A 22037-nucleotide genomic window follows, 5' to 3' on the forward strand; every position below is an offset into this window, starting at 1 on the left:
GTGTGTTTTTGTGCCCAAATTGGACTTTATTTAACAATGTGGTGCGAGTTCCTGTTCAAACTCCAAGCTACACAAAATTACTCAAATCATGACCTGTTTTGCAGAGCAACCTGGACCAGTTACAGACTTCAAGCCTGCACTGGTCACCAAGGATTCCTGCACTCTTAGTTGGAAGAAGCCTGTCAGTGATGGTGGAAGTCATATTGTTGCCTATACTCTAGAGATCAGTGAAGGTGAAGACAAATGGAAGCAGCTCATGAAGTCCAAGTTCCTACAATACACAGTAAAGGACTTACAGGAAGGAAAAGAATACTCCTTTAGAGTGAAAGCTTTCAATGAGTCTTCTGAAGGACCCCCAGCTGAACTCACTGTGATGGCTAAGGATCAAGTCGGTATGTGTCAGTAACATTTCCCTTTCAAGTTATTAGCTTTAATATTAAGCACTAATATGAATTATTTTAATATCGAACAGTTATACTACATGTTATTTTCTAGTTATGCAGTATTTTCAAAAGCCATTTACATTGAAATAACAATATTTCTCTATTGCCTTTGCAGTTCTGCCAGATTGTGACCTTAAAGGCTTGCCAGACTCTTGTTATGTGGCAAAGGAGGGAAGCACTGTTCGCCTCACAGTCCCCATTACTGGCATTCCTGTTCCCACAGTCATGTGGAAGAAGAGTGGTGTTACTTTGGGAGATAGTGGAAGAATCTCTGTGGAATCCACAGCAACAAACACAACTTTGCTGATACGTGACTGTCAAAGAGGTGATGCTGAGAAATACTCTATAATTTTGAAAAACAGTGCAGGAACCAAGGAATCCACCATTGACATCAAGGTGGTTGGAAAGCCTGGAATTTGCACAGGGCCCATCATGTTTGATGAAATCACAGCTGATGGAATTACTTTGGAGTGGGGCCCACCCAAAGATGATGGTGGATCAGAAATTTCCAACTACATCGTAGAAAAGAGGCATTCTACAAGTAATAAGTGGGCAACAGTTGCTTCAGCCATTCAGAAGAACACCATGAGAGTCACAAGACTCCATGATGGCACAGAGTATCTATTCAGAGTGTGTGCTGAAAACAAATATGGTGTAGGAGAGTTCCTCAGATCTGATCCAGTGGTGGCCAAACATCCATTCAGTAAGTGTTCATTGATTGCCTTAACAAAAACAGTTTGGTTAAACATCCTTTGATGGAACTCACTAAAATACATTACCAGTTAACAGTTGTGGTTTACATTCATTTTCTAGTATTAACCAAATGTTGCCTTACTAGAATGAATATTCAAAACTTTTATAATTTAAAGTACAGATCATGAAAAGAAAAAGGATAAGACCATATTAAAATAAGAATCATAATAAGCCTTTTTCAAGCAGGTAGCCTTAAAAGTTTGATTTTTCTTTCCAAAAGATGCCCCAGAGGCACCAGCTCCACCGGAGGTCCTGAGTATTCGCCATGAGTCTGCCATTGTGTCATGGTCTGATCCAAAAGATACCGGAGGCTCTCCTATTACAGGTAAATATTTCCTTTTTCACATTTCTGATGCGTTTGTTCTGAATTTGTGAAACTGTGAAACCAAGCAAATGAATCTATTTTCCTTTTGAATTCAGGATATCATGTGGAATTCAAAGACAGGAACAGTTTATTGTGGAAGAGAGCCAGCAAAACACCTCTGAGAGTGAAGGAGTGCAGAGTGACAGGCTTAGTTGAAGGTCTTGAGTATGAATTCAGAGTGATGGCTATAAATATGGCTGGACTTGGAAAACCAAGCAAACCCACTGAAGCACTTGTTGCACTTGATCCAATTGGTAAGTCAATGTTATTTTACAATCAATGATTTTATTTATTGCAAGCTTTTGTGTAATGCCACATAATGAATATTTAATGTATTATGGTTTAACTCAATTCTTTAGATCCTCCTGGCAAACCTGATGTGATCAGCGTTACAAGGAACAGTGTAACACTCATTTGGACTGCACCTAAATATGATGGAGGCCACAAGCTAACTGGCTACATTGTTGAGAAACTGGAGCATCCAGGAAAGGCGTGGATGAAAGCAAACCATGTCAATATCCAGAGCTGTGCCTTCACAGTAACAGATTTAATAGAAGGGTGCATGTATGATTTCAGAATTAGAGCAAAGAATGCGGCAGGTGCTATCAGTGCTCCCTCAGAGCAAACTGACACCCTCATCTGCAAAGATGAATATGGTAAGTTTTACTCAAAGGGTGTGAGTAATTCTAATTTGTCTAACAGTCAAAACCAGACTATAATTTATCTGTCTTCCTTTTGCAGAGCCACCTTCTATTACAATTGATCCTGAAATGAAGGATGGTGTCACTGTCAGGGCTGGAGAAACTATTGTGATTACTGCTTCAAGCATTCTTGGCAAGCCACCACCTACAGCTGTATGGTCTAAGGGAGGAAGAGAATTCAAGCCTTCAGATGTTGTCCAGATAACAAACACTCCCACGTCTTCAACTATCTCAATCAAATATGCCAGCAGAAAAAACACTGGAGAATATACAATCACTGCAAGCAATCCATTTGGTATTAAGGAAGAAAAAGTGAAAGTAAAAGTCCTTGATGTACCTGGTCCACCAGGTCCTATTGAAGCCAGCAGTGTCTCTGCTGAAAAGTGCACATTGACATGGTTACCACCAGATGAAGATGGAGGATGCGCCATCAAGTCATACATTCTTGAAAAAAGAGAAACTAGCCGCCTCCTTTGGACAAAGCTTGCAGAAAATGTAATGGATTGCCGTTATGTGGCCAGCAAATTGATTAAGGGCAATGAATACATCTTCCGTGTTTCAGCTGTGAATCAATATGGTACTGGCGATGCAAACCAGTCTGGTCCAGTCAGAATGGTTGATAGTTTCGGTAAGTTCAAGTTTGTGTGTAGCTGTGTATTTTACTGTTCTGCTGTGATGTATTATTACAAATGTCTTTTTATTCATAACAGGACCCCCTGGGCCACCATCAAAGCCTGAAATTGATAATGTCAGCAGAAGCGCTGTAACCATTTCATGGAAGAGGCCAGTTTTGGATGGAGGAAGCGACATTAGAGGATATAGTGTTGAGAGGAAAGAGAGAAGAGGTATGAGATGGGTTAGAGCTTCAAAGAAGACCATCTCTGATCTACGTTACAAAGTATCAGGACTCACTGAAGGAGTTGAATACGAGTTCCGTGTAACTGCAGAGAACAAAGCTGGTTTTGGAGAACCTAGTGAGCCATCACAACCAGTGCTTACAAAGGACATAGCATGTAAGTAAATTAAATATTTCTCACTTTATATTTTGTGTTTTCAAAGATTTGTCTCACTTGTATTTTTAACTTAATAACAAATATTTTCTTCATTTCCAGATCCTCCAGGGCCTCCATCCAATCCAAGAATCACTGATACCACCAAAACGACAGCCACGTTCAACTGGGGAAGACCCTTTTATGATGGTGGACTCAACGTGACTGGATACATTGTTGAGTACAAAAAGGAGGGAGTTGATGACTGGGTTCAAGCCACAACTTCTCTATTGAGGATAAATGAGTTTGTAGTTCCAAACCTACAAGCAGGAGGGAAATATTATTTCAGAGTTAGTGCAGTTAATTCAGAGGGACGTGGGGAACCTGCTGAAGTTGACAAAGTTGTGGAACTTGTTGACCGTGAAGAGGTTCCTGACTTTGAACTTGATGCGGAACTGAGAAGAACACTTGTTGTTCGCTCAGGTGGTTCTATTCGTATATTTGTGCCAATTAAAGGTCGTCCAACTCCAGAAGTTACATGGATGAAAGAAGATGTTCCTCTTAAAGGTCGTGCCCACATTGATACTACTGAGTCATACACTTTATTAGTTGTTCCCGAGTGCACAAGGTATGATGCTGGCAAATACATTTTGATGTTAGAAAATGTTGCTGGAAAGAAGACGGGATTTGTTAATGTCAGAGTTGTGGACACACCAGGACCACCAGTCAACCTGAAGCCAAGAGAAATCACTAAAACCAGTATCACTCTTCAGTGGGAGATTCCAATTATTGATGGCGGATCTAAGATCATAAATTACATCATTGAAAAGCGTGATGCAACCCGAAAGGCTTTCACAACGATCACTACAAACTGCCAAAAGTGTTCCTACAAAGTTACCGATTTAGAAGAGGGAGCTGAATATTATTTCAGAGTTTCAGCCGAAAATGAACGAGGTATTGGTGAGGCAGCAGAGACAGCTGAGCCAATCAGAGCTTCTCAAGCTCCATCTGCACCAGACAATCTAATAGTTACTGATGTGTCAAAGGACACAGCAACTCTTGCATGGACCAAGCCAAAACATGATGGTGGTAGCAGAATCACTGGCTATGTGATTGAGGCTCAGAAGAAGGATTCTGACCAGTGGGTCCATGTGACAACAGTAAAGGCTTTGGACTATACCTCAACAGATTTGACAGAAAATGCAGAGTATATATTCCGTGTCTTTGCTGTGAACAGCTCAGGCAGAAGTGAACCTCGTGAAAGCCGGCCAGTTGTAATTAAGGAGCAGACCACACCACCAGGATTTGATCTCCGAGGTGTCTATCAGAAGTTGGTAGTAGCCAAAGCAGGGGATAATGTGAAGGTGGAAATCCCTGTTTTGGGTCGTCCAAGACCATCAGTTGTCTGGAAAAAAGATGATCAAGAACTTAAACAGACACAGAGAATCAACGTTGATGACACAGCGACCTCTACAATTCTCAACATACGTGAAATCAAGAGAAAGGATGGAGGACAGTATTCAATGACAGGAAAGAATATATTAGGAACTGTGACAGAGATCATTACTGTCCAAGTACATGACATCCCAGGACCTCCAATGGGACCAATAAAGATTGATGAAGTGTCCTGTGACTATGTACTTATATCTTGGGATGCACCAGAGAATGATGGAGGAGTTCCTATCAATAATTATATAGTTGAAATGAGAGAGACCACAGGCACCTCTTGGGTGGAGCTGGCAGCTACTGTCATTAGGACAACATTCAAAGCTGCACGTCTTACAACTGGAATTGAGTATCAGTTCCGTGTTAAAGCTCAAAATAGATATGGTGTTGGCCCCTCCATAACATCAGAACCAGTTGTTGCTGCTTATCCATTTGATGTACCAGGCCAACCAGGAATCCCACAAGTTGTTGCCTTTACAAAAGACTCTATTACAATCAGTTGGAATGAACCCTCTTCAGATGGTGGAAGCCCAATTTTGGGATATCATATTGAGAGGAAAGAGAAAAACAGCATCCTTTGGCAGCGGATCAGCAAAGCTCTTGTAGTTGGAAACATTTTCAAATCATCAGGTCTCATGGATGCTATTGCATATGAGTTCCGTGTTATTGCTGAAAACATGGCTGGTCTTAGCAAGCCAAGTAAGCCATCTGAGATGGCATATGCACTTGATCCAGTTGACCCTCCCAGTCAACCAGTGGCAATTAATATAACAAGACATGAGGTTACTCTTCAGTGGATGAGGCCAGAGGGTGATGGTGGTTTCCCAATCACTGGATACACAGTGGAAAAGAGAGAACTACCCAGTGGTCGCTGGCTTAAAGCCAACTTCAGCAACATCCTTGAGACAAACTTCACTGTAAGTGGTCTTACAGAAGATGCTTCATATGAATTCCGTGTCTTTGCAAGAAATTCTGCTGGATCTGTCAGTATCCCCTCCAAACCTTCTGAGGTCATAATCTGCAGGGATGATATTGAGGAACCAAAACTTGATGTTGATTCCAGCTTTAGCACTGTTGTGGTGGTTAAAGCAGGAGATGTCTTCAAACTAGATGCAAATGTTACTGGAAGACCAATCCCATCCTTGGTATGGACCAAAGATGGGAAGGAGCTTGAAGATACTGCAAAACTAGAAATCAAAACAGCAGACTTCTACACATGTTTGATCAACAAAGACTCTGCACGAAGAGATGGAGGTGCATTTACTCTGACTGCTAGTAATCCTGGAGGATTTGCCAAGTTTGTATTTAATGTTAAAGTCCTTGACAGGCCTGGGCCTCCAGAAGGACCACTTCATGTTACAGACATGACAACAGAGAAATGTATTCTGTCATGGTTGCCACCACTTCAAGATGGGGGAGCAAAGATTGAATATTACATCATTCAGAGACGTGAAACAAGCAGACTTGCATGGACAAATGTAGCCACAGATTTACAAGTTAACCGCTATAAGGTTACCAAATTGCTGAAAGGAAATGAATATATCTTCAGAGTTATGGCTGTGAATAAATATGGAGTTGGAGAACCCCTTGAGTCTGAGCCTGCTGTTGCAACCAACCCATATGTACCCTCTGATCCACCACAAGCCCCTGAAGTAACAACAATCACAAAGGACTCTATGGTGGTGTGCTGGGGGCACCCTGAAAGTAATGGAGGAAGTCCCATTAATACTTATATAATAGAAAGACGGGATAAAACTGGTCTTCGATGGGTCAAATGCAACAAGAGAACTGTTACTGATCTGCGCTTCAAAGTATCTGGACTTACACCAGGGCATGAATATGAATTCAGGGTTCTTGCTGAGAATGCTGCTGGTTTAAGTGCTCCAAGTCCGTCAAGTCCATTTTATAAGGCATGCGACACAATATTCCAGCCTGGACCTCCAGGGAATCCAAGAGTTTTGGACACAACCAAGTCATCTATTACTATTGCCTGGAACAAACCAGTTTATGATGGTGGCTCAGACATTACAGGGTATATTGTGGAAACGTGCCTACCAGAAGAAGATGAATGGACAATTGTCACTCCAAGGGAAGGTCTTACAGGAACTTCATTTACCATAACAAATCTAATTGAAAACCAAGAATATAAAATAAATATTTCTGCTTTGAACTGTGAGGGTGTTGGAGAGCCTGCATCTGTACCTGGCTCACCAAAAGCAGAGGACAGATATCTTCCTCCAGAAATTGAGCTTGATTCAGACCTTCGCAAAGTAGTAAACATTAGAGCTTGCAGCACTCTGAGATTATTTGTGCCAATTAAAGGAAGACCTGCACCAGAAGTTAAATGGTCTAGAGAGAATGGTGAACCTCTTGACAGAGCATCCATTGAGGTAACATCATCATTCACATCACTTGTTGTTGAGAATGTTGACAGGTTTGATGGTGGGAAGTATATGCTAACAGTGGAAAACAGCTCTGGAAGCAAAACAGCATTTGTGAATGTGAGGGTGCTTGACACTCCAGGAGCACCACAAAACCTGACAATTAAGGAAATTACAAAAGACTCAGTCTCGCTAATCTGGGATCCTCCGATCATTGATGGTGGGTCAAGAGTCAGGCACTACCTTGTAGAAAAACGTGAATCAACAAGAAAGGCATACTCTATTGTAAATGCATCCTGCCCCAAAACAAGCTGGAGAATTGGTGATCTGCAAGAGGGTTGCTTGTATTTCTTCAGAATTTTGGCTGAAAATGAATATGGTGTTGGTCTCCCTGTTGAAACTGCTGAACCTGTCAAGATTTCTGAAAAGCCTCTTCCTCCTGGCAAAGTGACTCTTAAAGAAGTTACAGGCAGCAGTGTAACTCTGTCTTGGGAGAAGCCAGATCATGATGGAGGAAGTAGGATAACAGGATATATTGTGGAAATGCAAGGGAAAGGTAGTGACAAGTGGACTCAGGTCATGACAGTTAAAGTAACAGAGGCAGTTATTGCTGGTCTGACTCAAGGTGAAGAGTACTCATTCCGTATATCTGCAACAAATGAAAAAGGAATAAGTGATCCTCGTCCACTCAATGTGCCTGTGGTAGCAAGGGACCTTGTTATCACCCCTGCATTCAAGCTTTTATTCAGTACATTTAGTGTGCTGGCAGGTGACGACCTCAAGATAGATGTACCTTATGTTGCTCAACCTAAGGCAGCAGTCACCTGGCTCAAAGATGGCATTGCTCTGAAAGAGACAACAAGAGTAAATGCTGAAGTAACCGATAGGCATCTATATCTTGTAATCAAGGAGGCAACACGGGATGATGTGGGCACATATACTATCAAGATTACAAACTCAGCTGGAGAGGCCACAACTGACATTACTGTTGTCATACTAGACAAACCTGGTCCTCCAACTGGCCCGATCAAAATAGATGAAGTAACTGCAGAGAGTGTGATACTCTCCTGGCAACCACCAGAGTATGAAGGCGGCTGTACAATCAACAATTATATTGTAGAAAAAAGAGACACATCTACCACAAACTGGCAGATTGTGTCAGCAACAGTGGCTAGAACAACAATTAAGGCTGCAAGACTAAAGACTGGCTGTGAATATCAATTCAGGATTGCAGCTGAAAACAGATATGGAAAGAGCTCATTTCTACTATCTGAGCCTGTACTTGCACAGTATCCATTTGAAGTCCCAAGTGCACCAGGAACTCCCACGGTTCAGTCTGTTACCAAAGAAAGCATGGTTGTTGTATGGAACAAGCCTGGCAGTGATGGCGGAAGCAAGATTCTCGGCTACCATCTTGAGAGTAAGGAAAGAAATAGCCTCCTATGGGTGAAACAAAATAAGACAATAATTCCAGACTCAAGATTCAAGGTCAGTGGTCTTGAAGAAGGCATTGAATATGAGTTTAGAGTTTATGCCGAGAATATTGTTGGTCTGAGCAAAGCTAGCAAAGTGTCAGAAATCCAGGTGGCAAGAGATCCTTGTGATCCTCCAGGCAAACCTGAGGCAGTGATTGTCACCAGAAGTTCTGTCACACTACGATGGACAGCACCAGAGTTTGATGGTGGCAGCAGGGTCACAGGCTATGTTGTTGAGAAGAAAGAGTTGCCTAATGGTCGCTGGATGAAAGCTAGTTTCACTAATATATTAGAAACTGAATTTGTCGTCAGTGGCTTGGTGGAAGACCAACAATATGAATTCCGTGTCATTGCAAGGAATGCTGCAGGGGTATCCAGCATTCCATCTGACAGTACAGGTGCCATCACAGCAAAGGATGAAGTGGAGCCACCTTTGATTGATTTGGATGCTAAATATTCTCAAACTATTGTTGTTAATGCTGGAGAATCATTCAAGATTGATGCTGGAATATTTGGCAAGCCCATTCCATCAATTCACTGGATTAAAGCTGGTGAAGCACTTACAAATACAGCTAGACTGGAGATTAAGAGTACTGACTTCACAACTTCTTTAAGTGTAAAAGAGGCTATTCGTGTTGATGGAGGCCAGTATATGCTATTATTGAAAAATGTTGGTGGAGAGAAATCTGTAAGTGTCAATGTCAAAGTTCTAGACAGGCCTGGGCCACCAGGTGGGCCAATTTCAATTTATGGGGTTACAAGTGAGAAATGTTGCATAGCTTGGAAAACACCCTTACATGATGGAGGTGCTGAGGTATCTCATTACATTGTTGAGAGAAGGGAAACCAGCCGATTAGTTTGGACTGTTGTGGAATCTAAGGTACAAACCCTGAATCTGAAGATTACCAAGCTTCTTCCAGGAAATGAGTACATATTCAGAGTTATCCCTGTCAACAAATATGGAATTGGTGAGCCTCTGGAATCTGACCCAGTTATTGCAGCAAATCCATTTGTCACACCTGATGCACCTACTGGTGTTGAGGTATCCAACATTACAAAAGACTCAATGGTTGTTACATGGGAAAGACCTACTAATGATGGAGGTAATGCAATTACTGGATATGTAATTGAAAAGCGGGATAAAGAAGGTGTTAGATGGACAAGATGCAATAAACGTGTGGTTAGTGAACTCCGCTTCAGAGTGGCAGGCCTTCTTGAAAATCGCAGTTATGAATTCCGTGTCTCTGCTGAGAATGCAGCAGGAGTTGGCAAGCCAAGTTCCCCCACCGTGTACTACAAGGCAGTGGATCCAGTCTTCAGGCCAGGACCACCAAACAATCCCAAGGTTATTGATATCTCTAGGTCATCTGTTGTACTACAATGGGGAAAACCTATTTATGATGGTGGTTGTGAGATTCAAGGTTATATTGTTGAGGCCTGTGAAGGCACATCTGATGAATGGACAATGTGCACACCACCCACTGGAATCACAGAAACAAGATTTGAAGTTAAAAAACTGTTGGAAAAACATGAATACAAATTCAGAATTTGTGCCATAAATAAGGTTGGAGTTGGCGAAAATGCTGATATCAAAGGATCTATACTCATGGAAGATAAACTTGAAGCACCAGATATTGATCTTGATGCTGACTTGAGAAAAATGATCACTGTTAGGGCTGGAGGATCCCTTAGATTATTTGTTCCCATCAGAGGCCGACCCGCTCCTGAGGTCAAATGGGGAAAAGCTGAAGGAGAAATTAATGAGACAGCACAAATTGATATCACAAGCAGCTATACCTCTCTTGTAATTGAAAACATCAACAGATTTGACAGTGGTAAATACACTTTGTCTTTGGAAAATTCAAGTGGAACAAAGTCTGCATTTATTAGTGTCAGAGTACTTGACACTCCTGATGCACCAGCAAACTTCCATGTGAAGGAAATAACAAAGAATTCAGTTACCTTGACATGGGAGCCACCTTTGCTGGATGGTGGAGCTAAGATAAAAAATTATATTATTGAGAAGCGCGAGAGCACAAGAAAGGTATACTCTGCTGTGGCTTCCTGCAACAAAATGACATACAAGATTGAACAACTTGAAGAGGGACGCAACTACTTCTTCAGAGTTCTTGCTGAAAATGAACATGGTATTGGTTTACCTGCTGAGACCCCAGAACCACTGAAAATCTCAGAAGTACCACAACCACCAGGAAAAATCACTGTAGTGGATGTTACACGCAAGAGCATATCTTTGTCTTGGGAAAAACCAGAACATGATGGAGGCAGCCGAATCACCCACTATGAAGTTGAGATGCAAGCAAAGGGCATTGAAAAATGGTCTTTATGTGCACAAGTTAAATCACTTGACACCACTGTTACCAATTTAGTCCAAGGTGAAGAGTACAGTTTCAGAGTCATTGCAGTTAATGACAAAGGAAAGAGTGATCCTAGATTTCTAGCACATCCTGTCACTGCAAAGGACCTTGTAATTGATCCATCTGTGAGGACAAAACTTAGTACCTACAGTGTACAAGTTGGCCATGACTTGAAAATTGAGGCCCGTATCACTGGTCATCCAAAACCAACTATTTCATGGACTAAAGATGGTACAGCTCTGAAACAGACCACAAGAGTTAATGTTGCAGACACTGCACACCACACAACTCTGTCTATTAAAGATGCAACAAGAGAGGATGGTGGCATGTACAACATTACAGTGGCCAATATACTTGGACAAAAAGAAGCCACTGTTGAAGTCATCATACTTGAAAAACCTGGTCCACCAACAGGTCCAGTCAGGATAGATGAAATAAGCGCAGAAAGTATTACATTGTCATGGGATCCTCCAACGTACACTGGAGGTTGTCAGATATCAAATTATATTGTACAAAAGAGAGATACTACTACAACCAACTGGGTAGTTGTTTCAGCTACAGTGGCAAGGACTACACTTAAAGTTGGAAATTTGAAAACTGGAGCTGAGTACCAGTTCAGGATCTTTGCTGAGAACAGATATGGCAAAAGCTACGCAATAGACTCAGAACCAGTTGTTGCTCAGTACCCTTTCAAAGAGCCAGGTCCCCCTGGAACTCCATTTGTGTCAGCATTCACAAAAGAGTCTATGGTTGTTGAGTGGCACAAACCAGTTTCAGATGGTGGCAGTGCTATTCTTGGATATCATCTTGAGAGAAAAGAAAAGAACAGTATTCTGTGGACAAAGATAAACAAAACACTTATTCAAGACACTAGATTTAAAACATCACCACTGGAGGAAGGTATAGAATATGAGTTCAAAGTCTCTGCTGAAAATATTGTTGGAATTGGCAAATGCAGCAAAGTTTCTGAGGGTTGTGTGGCACGTGACCCATGTGATCCTCCTGGTACTCCTGTGCCAGTAATTGTGACAAGACACTCAGTGATGCTCAGATGGACACCACCAGAATATGATGGAGGCAGTCTGGTCACTGGGTATGTTGTGGAGAAGAGAGACCTACCAAATGGCCGCTGGATGAAAGCAAGCTTCACAAATATTCTTGAAACTGAATTTACAGTCACAGGTCTGACAGAAGACTCAAAGTATGACTTCAGAGTGATTGCCAGAAATGGTGCTGGATCAGTCAGCAAGCCTTCTGAATGCACTGGGCCAATCACAGCTAAGGATGAAGTTCAGCCACCAACTTGTGAGGTTGACTCACAGTACAGCCAAATAATCACTGTAAATGCTGGAGACACATTTACACTGGAGGCTTCTGTACTGGGAAAGCCAGTTCCAACAATGCAGTGGTTCAAAGGTGATGTGGAAGTTGAAACATCAGCAAGAGCAGAGACCAAGAACACTAATTTCAAAGCCATCCTTGTTGTTAAAGATGCCATTAGAATTGATGGAGGGCAGTACACTTTGCACCTTACTAATGTTGGTGGAACTAAATCTGTGCCATTCAATATAAGAGTGCTCGATAGACCTGGGCCCCCAGATGGTCCTTTAACAGTCTCTAATGTTACAAGTGAGAAATGCTCATTATCATGGCTTCCTCCTAGACATGATGGTGGTAGCAGTGTTTCTCATTACGTCATTCAGAAAAGAGAAACAAGTCGTCTTGCTTGGACTGTAGTGTCTAGCGATTGTGGAGCAACTATGTTCAAGGTCACTAAGCTTCTTAAAGGAAATGAGTACATCTTCCGTGTCATGGCTGTCAACAAATATGGTGTTGGTGAACCTTTGGAGTCTGTCCCAGTAATTATGAGGAATCCATTTGTTCCTCCTGGAGCTCCTAAAGAACTAGAAATAACAAATATTTCAAGGGATTCCATGACGGTGTGCTGGACTCGCCCTGAGACTGATGGTGGAAGTGAGATTGGTGGTTACATTGTAGAGAAGAGAGACAGAGCTGGTGTGAGATGGACAAAATGTAACAAACGCAGAGTCACAGACCTTCGTTTCAGAGTTACAGGCCTCACAGAGGATCATGAATATGAATTCAGAGTATCTTCAGAAAACGCTGCTGGAGTTGGACAACCAAGTCCACCAACTGTGTATTACAAAGCATGTGATCCCACATTTAAACCTGGTCCACCAACTAATGCACACCTTGTTGACACCACAAAGAACTCAGTGACTATTGAATGGAGTAGACCAATTTATGATGGTGGTTTAGACATCCAGGGCTATGTTGTAGAGATCTGCAAAGCTGATGAAGAGGAATGGCTAACATGTACTCCACCTACTGGGTTGAATGATACTAAATTCACAATAACCAAACTAACAGAACACCAAGAGTATAAGGTTCAGATATGTGCTCTGAATAAACTGGGTGTTGGTGAGCCAATTACTATCCCAGGCACAGTGAAGCCAGTCGATAAAATGGATCCTCCTGAAATTGAACTTGATTCTGAATTAAGAAAGGGCATTGTGGTTCGTGCTGGAGGATCTATGAGAATCAGTATACCTTTTAAGGGCCGTCCCACTCCAGAGATAAACTGGACAAAGGATGATGGTGATCTACCAAGTAAAGCACAAATTGAAAAGGGTTTGGATTACACCCAGCTCTCAATTGACATCTGTGACAGGAATGATGCTGGAAAATATACGCTGAATCTAGAGAATAGCAGTGGTACCAAGTCAGCATTTGTTTCAGTGAAAGTGCTGGATACACCAGGTGCTCCACTAAACCTAATTGTGAAAGATATCACAAGAAATTATGTCACTCTTGTTTGGGAGCCACCACTTATTGATGGTGGTGCAAAGATAAAGAACTACATTGTGGACAAGCGTGAATCAACTCGGCCAGCCTTCTCTAACATTACCACAAAATGCACAAAGACTAGCTTGCGTGTTGGTGATCTCACTGAAGGTGGCATTTATTACTTCAGAGTCATGGCAGAGAATGAGTTTGGAGTTGGTCTGTCTGTAGAAACAGAAGAATCTGTAAAGACTGCAGATCCTCCTCTATCTGTGGGAAAGGTAACTTTAACTGATGTGACTAAAACCACTGCTTCACTGTCATGGGAGAAACCAGATCATGATGGGGGTAGTAGGATCCTAGGATATTATATTGAAATGCAGCCCAAAGGATCAGAAGACTGGGTAGTAGCAACGACTACGAAAACATGTGAGGGTACAGTTACAGGACTCAGTGCTGGTAGAGAATATCTTTTCAGGGTTTCAGCCTTTAATGATAAAGGAAAAAGTGATCCAAGGCCACTGGCTGCTCCAGTCACAGCCAAAGATATTACAATTGAACCAACCCTCAAAATGACTGTCAATACATACAGTGTCCAATGTGGTGAGGACCTCAAAATAGAAATTCCAGTAAAAGGTCGTCCCGCACCAAAGGTTACATGGACTAAGGATGGACAAGCACTAAAAGAAACAACTAGACTAAATGTCTCATGCACTGCAGCATCCACAGTTCTTAGCATCAAAGATGCTAATAGAGAGGATTCTGGCAAATATACAATAACAGCTACAAACAGTGTAGGCACAGTCTCAGAGGAAATTGGCATAATCATCCTAGACAAACCAGGTCCACCGGTTGGGCCAGTTAAAATTGAGGAAGTAAGTGCCAACTATGTTGTCATTTCCTGGGAGCCTCCTATATACACTGGTGGTTGTCAGATAAACAACTATATTGTGGAAAAACGTGACACCACTACCACAGCCTGGCAGATTGTTTCTGCAACCATTGCACGTACAACAATCAAAATATCTAAGCTGAAAACTGGTTCAGAATATCAGTTTAGAGTATTTGCGGAAAATAGATATGGAAAGAGCTCATCATTAGACTCGGCACCTGTCATTGTTAGTTATCCTTTCAGTGAACCTGGAGCACCTGGTATGCCATTTGTGTCCTCTGTAACAAAAGATCATATGGTTATTGAATGGAAGCCACCTAGCAATAACGGAGGCAGTCCTGTTATTGGTTATCATCTTGAGCGCAAAGAGAAGAACAGCATTTTGTGGACAAAACTTAACAAGCTTTTGATTGCTGACACTCGATTCAAAACAAATGGTCTTGAGGAAGGCATTGAGTATGAATATAGAGTGTATGCTGAAAATATTGCAGGAATAAGTCCACCTAGCAAAGTTTCAGAAAGTGTTGTTGCACGTGATCCATGTGACCCCCCTGGAACCCCTGAAGCTATTGTTATCACAAGGAATCTTGTCACACTTCAGTGGGAAAAGCCACAATATGACGGAGGCAGTGCAATCACAGGTTATATTGTTGAGAGGAAGAAGCTACCTGATGGCCGTTGGATGAAGGCCAGTTTCACTAATATAATTGATACACAATTTACAATCACAGAATTAACAGAAGGAGACAGATATGAATTCAGAGTAATTGCAAGAAATGCAGCTGGTGTTTTAAGTGAACCTTCTGAAAGCACTGGGCCAATTACTGCACAGGATGAGATTGAAGCCCCCTCAGTCTCCATGGATTCAAAATTCAAGGATGTCATAATTGTGAATGCTGGTGACACGTTCACAATTGATGCTGACATTGCAGGAAAACCACTCCCTGACATCATGTGGCTAAAAGATGGAAAAGAAATTGACAGTGCTACTCCAAGAATGGAAATTAAATCCACTATTACACATACTGTTCTAACTGTTAAAGATTGCATAAGAGTAGATGGTGGACATTTTGTCCTAAGTCTCAGCAATGTAGGTGGAACAAAACTAGTGCCTGTAAATGTCAAAGTGCTGGATAGGCCTGGTCCACCAGATGGGCCTCTGAAGGTAACTGGTGTCAGAGCAGAGAAATGCTATTTACACTGGAGCCATCCAACACATGATGGTGGAGCTGGTATATCTCATTACATCATTGAAAAGAGGGAAACCAGCAGACTGTCTTGGACTATGGTAGAACCCAAAATTCAAGCTATCAGTTACAAAGTCACTAAACTCTTACCAGGTAATGAGTACATCTTTAGAGTCATGGCAGTGAACAAGTATGGTATTGGCGAACCACTTGAATCTGATCCAGTCATTGCAAAAAATCCTTTCAAGACACCTGGTCCTCCTTCAACACCAGAAGCAAGTGCAATCACTAGAGACTCAATGGTCCTTACATGGGAACGACCAGAGGATGATGGTGGCTCACAAATTGAGAGCTATATCTTGGAGAAGCGTGATAAAGAGGGTGTCCGATGGACAAAGTGTAACAGGAAAAGACTAACTGATCTGCGTTTTAGAGCCACTGGATTAGCGGAAGGACACTCTTATGAGTTCAGAGTATCTGCTGAAAATGCTGCAGGTGTTGGCACGCCAAGTGAACCATCTGAATTTTACAAAGCCTGTGATGCAACCTATCCACCTGGCCCTCCAAGCAATCCCAAAGTGACAGACTATTCAAGCACAACTGTTTCGCTTGCATGGAGTAGGCCCATTTATGATGGTGGCGCACCAATCTCAGGATATATTGTTGAGATGAAAGAAGCCAGTGATGATGAATGGATCGTGTGTACACCACCTACTGGTGTACAAACAACACACTACACAGTGAAAAAACTGAAGGAAAATGCAGAATACAACTTCCGTTTATGTGCAGTTAATATTGAAGGTGCTGGAGATCATGTTGATGTTCAAGGTTCTGTTGTCGCTGCCGAGAAACTTGAGGCCCCTGAGGTAGAGTTAGATGCTGATCTGAGGAAAATTGTGACTGTTCGGGCAAGTGCAACACTGCGCTTGTTTGTCACCATCAGAGGAAGACCTGAACCTGAAGTTAAATGGACAAAGGCAGAAGGTCCCCTAACAGAGCGTGCCCAAATTGAAATCACAAGCTCTTACACCATGCTCGTCATTGACAACGTTGACAGATTTGATACTGGTAAATATGTTGTGACGCTTGAAAACAACAGTGGCACCAAATCTGCATTTGTTAATGTCAGAGTCTTGGACTCTCCAAGTGCTCCAGTAAACTTTGTTGTTAAAGATATCAAGAGAGATTCAGTCCAACTACAGTGGGAACCACCACATATTGATGGGGGAGCCAAGATTACTCATTATATTGTAGAGAAACGTGAATCTAAAAGAATGGCATTTACAACTGTGACAAACAGTTGTGTCAGGAATTCATTCAGGGTTGATGATCTCCAAGAGGGAGGTGTTTATTACTTCCGTGTACTAGCTGTGAATGAACTTGGTGTTGGCTTGCCTGCAACTACCACTGAGCCAGTCAAAGTTTCTCAAGCACCTTTACCACCTGGTAAGGTTACACTTGTAGATGTAACTCGCCATAGTGCAAGCCTCTCATGGGAAAAGCCAGACCATGATGGTGGTAGCAAAATAACAGGCTATATTGTAGAGATGTTGACTAAAGGATCGGAAAAATGGACTGTATGTGCTACAGTTAAAGCACTGGAAGCCACAATTGAAGGACTTACATCAGGAGAGGAATATTTATTCAGAATTACAGCCATTAATGACAAAGGAAAGAGTGATCCTAAACCCCTGGTAGCACCTGTTGTGGCCAAAGACATCACTATTGAACCGATTATTGACTTGTTATTTAACGCTTACAGTGTTAAGGCTGGAGATGATCTCAAAATTGATGTTCCATTTAGAGGCAGGCCACATCCAGAAGTGACATGGAAGAAAGATGGCCACTCATTGAAGCAAACAACCAGAGTAAATGTTTTGACATCTAAAACATCCTCTAAGATTATCATTAAGGATGCAACAAGGGACGATGCCGGAAAATATGAGATCACGCTGACTAACTCAATTGGTATTAAATCAGCTGAAATAACAGTTATTGTTCTTGACAAACCAGGCCCACCAAGTGCAATCAGAGTAGATGAAGTAAGTGCTGATTACATATCATTATCATGGGATCCTCCGGTTTACGATGGTGGTTGTCAAATCAACAACTATGTTGTTGAGAAGCGAGATACAACCACTACAGCATGGCAAATTGTTTCAGCTACAGTGGCAAGGACATCAATTAAAGTATCTCGTTTGACACAGGGAACGGAATATCAGTTCCGTATTGCTGCTGAAAATCGTTATGGCAAAAGCCATGCTGTTGACTCTGCCCCAATAGTTGCACAGTACCCCTTCACACCACCTGGCCCTCCAGCTGATCTTCAAGTTGCTCATGCCACCAAGTCAGGCATGTTGGTTACATGGAAACGACCAGCCAGTGATGGTGGAAGTCCAGTCATGGGATATCATTTGGAATGCAAAGAACAGAGTAGCATTCTCTGGACAAAGATCACTAGGGGTCTTGTTGCTGATACTCAGTTCAAGGTAACTGGACTTGAAGAGGGTATCCTCTATCAATATAGAGTGTATGCAGAGAATATTGCAGGCATTGGACCTTGCACAAAAGCCTGTGAGCCTGTTGCTGCAAGAGATCCATGTGATCCTCCAGGTCAGCCAGTTGTTGTGAACATAACAAGAACCTCTGTTTCTCTCTCCTGGACAAAACCTGAAAATGATGGTGGAGCCAAGGTGACTGGTTATATTGTTGAGCGTAAAGAACTTCCAGATGGACGTTGGTTGAAGTGCAATTTCACCAATCTCCAAGAAACATATTTTGATGTCACAGGACTAACTGAAGATCAGAGATATGATTTCCGTGTGATTGCAAAGAATGCCGCAGGTTTACTCAGTGAGCCATCAGAGGGTACAGGCCCTGTTACAGTAAAAGATGATGTGGATCCACCCCGTATCACAATTGAAGATAAACTCAGACAGCTTGTTGTAGTCAAAGCAGGAGATATACTAAGAATTGATGCTGAAATTTCTGGCCGTCCAATTCCGGTGATTTCATGGTCAAAGGATGGAAAAGAAATTGAAGCAAAAGCAAGAGTTGAAATTTCTTCAACACTTACGTCTAGCACACTGATTGTCAGAGACAGCATTAGAAGAGACTCTGGACAGTATGTTCTCACATTACAGAATGTTGCTGGGACCAGATCTTTAGCTGTGAACTGTAAAGTCCTCGACAGACCTGGTCCATCATCTGGACCACTGGAAGTTACTGGCTTGACAGCAGAAAAATGCACATTAACTTGGGGACCACCCCAAGAAAATGGTGGTGCTGACATTCAGCACTACATTGTTGAAAAACGTGAGACGAGCCGTCTTGCTTGGACCTTGGTCTATGCAGACATGAAGGCCACAACATGCAAAGTCACAAAACTGCTTAAGGGCAATGAATACATTTTCAGGGTTCGGGGAGTGAATAAATATGGAACAGGTGAAGCTCTGGAGAGTGATGCCGTTAAGGCAATGGATCCATTCACAGTACCTGCTGCACCAACAAATGTTGAAGTTACTAGTGTAACAAGTGAAGCAATGACAATCTGCTGGGAACGACCTATCTCTGACGGCGGCAGTAGTATTAGTGGCTATGTAATTGAAAAACGTGAAAAATCAGGTCTCCGTTGGGTTCGTGTGAACAAAAGGCCTGTTTATGACCTAAGAGTCAAAGCTTCCAATCTCCGTGAAGGATGTGAATATGAGTACCGTGTCTATGCTGAGAATGCTGCAGGTTTAAGTGCACCAAGTGTGCCTTGCCCTTTGACAAAGGCAGAAGATCCATTGTTCTTGCCATCACCACCAGCTAAACCGAAGATAATTGATTCCACCAAAACCACAATAACACTTGCTTGGAACAAACCATTGTTTGATGGTGGTTCTCCAGTCACAGGATACTCTGTTGAATACAGGAAAACCAATGATGAGGACTGGATTGTTGGAGTCAGACACACTAAGAACACTGAGTTCACTGTTGTAGGGCTGACATCAGGAGCAGAATATGTCTTTGTGGTTAGATCAATCAACAAAATTGGTCCAAGTGAGCCAAGTCCAGAAACTGATCCCCAAATAGCAAAAGACAGAGAAGAAGAGCCTGTTTTCCTGATCAGTAATGAAATGAGAAAGACATTGATTGTCAAAGATGGTAGCTCATTTACTTTAAGAGTCCCATTTAAGGGGAAGCCTGTGCCACATGTAATGTGGAATAAACCTGATGTTGATCTGAGAGTTAGGGCAGCAATTGATACAACTGATACTTGCACATCTATCACAGTTGAGCAAGCTACAAGAAATGATTCAGGCAGATACAATGTGACTCTTCAAAATGTTGCTGGAACAGCTACGCTGTCATTGAATGTCAAAGTGCTTGATTCACCTGGACCACCTGCCAGCATTGCAGTTAAGGAAGTGACCAAAAACTCTGCAACTGTTACATGGGACACACCAGAAAATGAAGGTGGTGCTCCTGTCAAGAACTACCTTGTAGATCTACGCGAGGCAAGCAAAAAGGGATGGACAAGGGTTACAGATAGTTGTCCTCGGCTTACCTTCAAGATAACTGACCTTCAAGAGGGAGGTGTTTATTATTTCAGAGTCACTGGCGAAAATGAATATGGAATTGGAGTACCACTTGAAACGAAAGAGGGAACTAAGATTACAGGTATGTGTTTGACTGTAATATTAATAGTGAATCATGACTTGATAAAATCACTCTGGAATTACTGCAATTTTAATTTTTATTTCAATCCATGTATAACAATTAATTTCAGAAAAACCAAGTCCACCAGGAAAGCTTGGAGTAACTGATGTCACAAAAGACAGCGTCGCCCTTGCTTGGAGTAAACCTGAGCATGATGGTGGCAGCAGGATTACCAATTACCAGGTTGATGCTCTAGAAAAAGGACAACAGAAGTGGATAAAGTGTGGTGTGACTAAAACAACTCATTTTGTTGTCTATGGCTTGAGAGAGAATGCTGAGTACTTCTTCAGAGTTCGTGCTGAAAACCATGCCGGGTTTAGTGACCCTAAAGACATGGTTATGCCAGTGCTTGTTAAAGATCAGTTAGGTAAGTTATATATCATAAAGCTTGTCTCCAATATTTGTTTTATTACTCTTGTATGACAGTTAATACATTGATTATTTAATTGATGTTTGTGTTTTCTGCATTAACAGAGGCACCTGAGATTAACATGAAGGACTTCCAGCACAATACTGTCTATGTAAAGGCTGGTTCAAATCTCAAGGTTGAGATCCCTCTTACTGGTAAACCACTACCAAAGGTTTCTTTGTCAAAGGATGATCATGTTCTGAGATCAACCATGAGGTTCAACTCTGAAGTAACTCCTGAGTGTCTTGTCATCACTCTGCGTGAGAGTGTTGCTCATGATGCAGGCAGATATGACATTACAGCCTCCAACTCAAGTGGAACCACCAGGTCCTTCTTAAATATTGTAGTTCTGGATAGACCAAGTCCACCTGTTGGCCCGGTTGAGATGTATGATGTCACAGAGGACAGTGTAAGTCTGAAATGGCTCCCTCCTACATATGATGGCGGTAGCCCAATCACCAACTACATTGTTCTAAAACGTGAAACAACTACTGCAAACTGGGTTGAAGTTTCATCTGCAGTTGCAAGATGCACAATCAAGATTATGAAACTGACTACTGGAATTGAGTATCAATTCAGAATCAAGGCAGAAAATCGCTTTGGTATCAGTGACCATATTGATTCTCCACCTGTCACAGTCAGTCTCCCATATAGTAAGTAACATTTTTTCTGCATAAGGATTGGACATTTTGGTTAGACTAAATGACATATATCAACAAAAATCTGTTGCACTTTGTTTCAGCAATTCCTGAGGCACCTTCAACACCATGGGTATCTGCTGTCACTAGAGAAAGTATTACTGTTAACTGGAAAGAACCCTCTTCTGATGGTGGAAGCCATGTATTTGGATACCACCTTCAAATGAAGGACAAAAACAGCATACTGTGGATAAAGGTGAACAAAACCGTCATTCGTGCTACGCATTTCAAAGTGACAAACATCAGTCCTGGCCTGATCTATGAGTTCAAGGTTGCAGCAGAAAATGCAGCTGGCATTGGTCCAGTAAGCAAGATCTCAGAAGCTGTGCTGGCAATTGATGCCTGTGGTAAGAATATGTTCAACTATGTCCAATATATTTTCTGGTAGAAAACGACCAACCACCTGTAGCTGTAG

The 22037-nt window shown here is 42.0% G+C and overlaps 1 protein-coding gene across 1 annotated transcript in view; it reads left to right on the forward strand.

Annotated features, from left to right (window-relative positions):
• Nucleotides 1-22037, forward strand: part of ttn.2 (titin, tandem duplicate 2) — a 180173-nt gene that overhangs the window by 130955 nt on the left and 27181 nt on the right. Inside the window, exons 191-201 of the mRNA XM_036572840.1 lie at nt 105-392; nt 559-1146; nt 1417-1521; nt 1617-1814; nt 1920-2216; nt 2302-2889; nt 2972-3274; nt 3374-20476; nt 20586-20882; nt 20990-21577; nt 21667-21969. Coding sequence (XP_036428733.1) covers nt 105-392; nt 559-1146; nt 1417-1521; nt 1617-1814; nt 1920-2216; nt 2302-2889; nt 2972-3274; nt 3374-20476; nt 20586-20882; nt 20990-21577; nt 21667-21969 — 20658 coding nt within the window. The remainder of the gene's footprint in view (nt 1-104; nt 393-558; nt 1147-1416; nt 1522-1616; nt 1815-1919; nt 2217-2301; nt 2890-2971; nt 3275-3373; nt 20477-20585; nt 20883-20989; nt 21578-21666; nt 21970-22037) is intronic.

Source organism: Colossoma macropomum, unplaced genomic scaffold (genome assembly GCF_904425465.1).
Source record: "Colossoma macropomum unplaced genomic scaffold, Colossoma_macropomum, whole genome shotgun sequence".
NCBI lineage: Eukaryota > Metazoa > Chordata > Actinopteri > Characiformes > Serrasalmidae > Colossoma > Colossoma macropomum.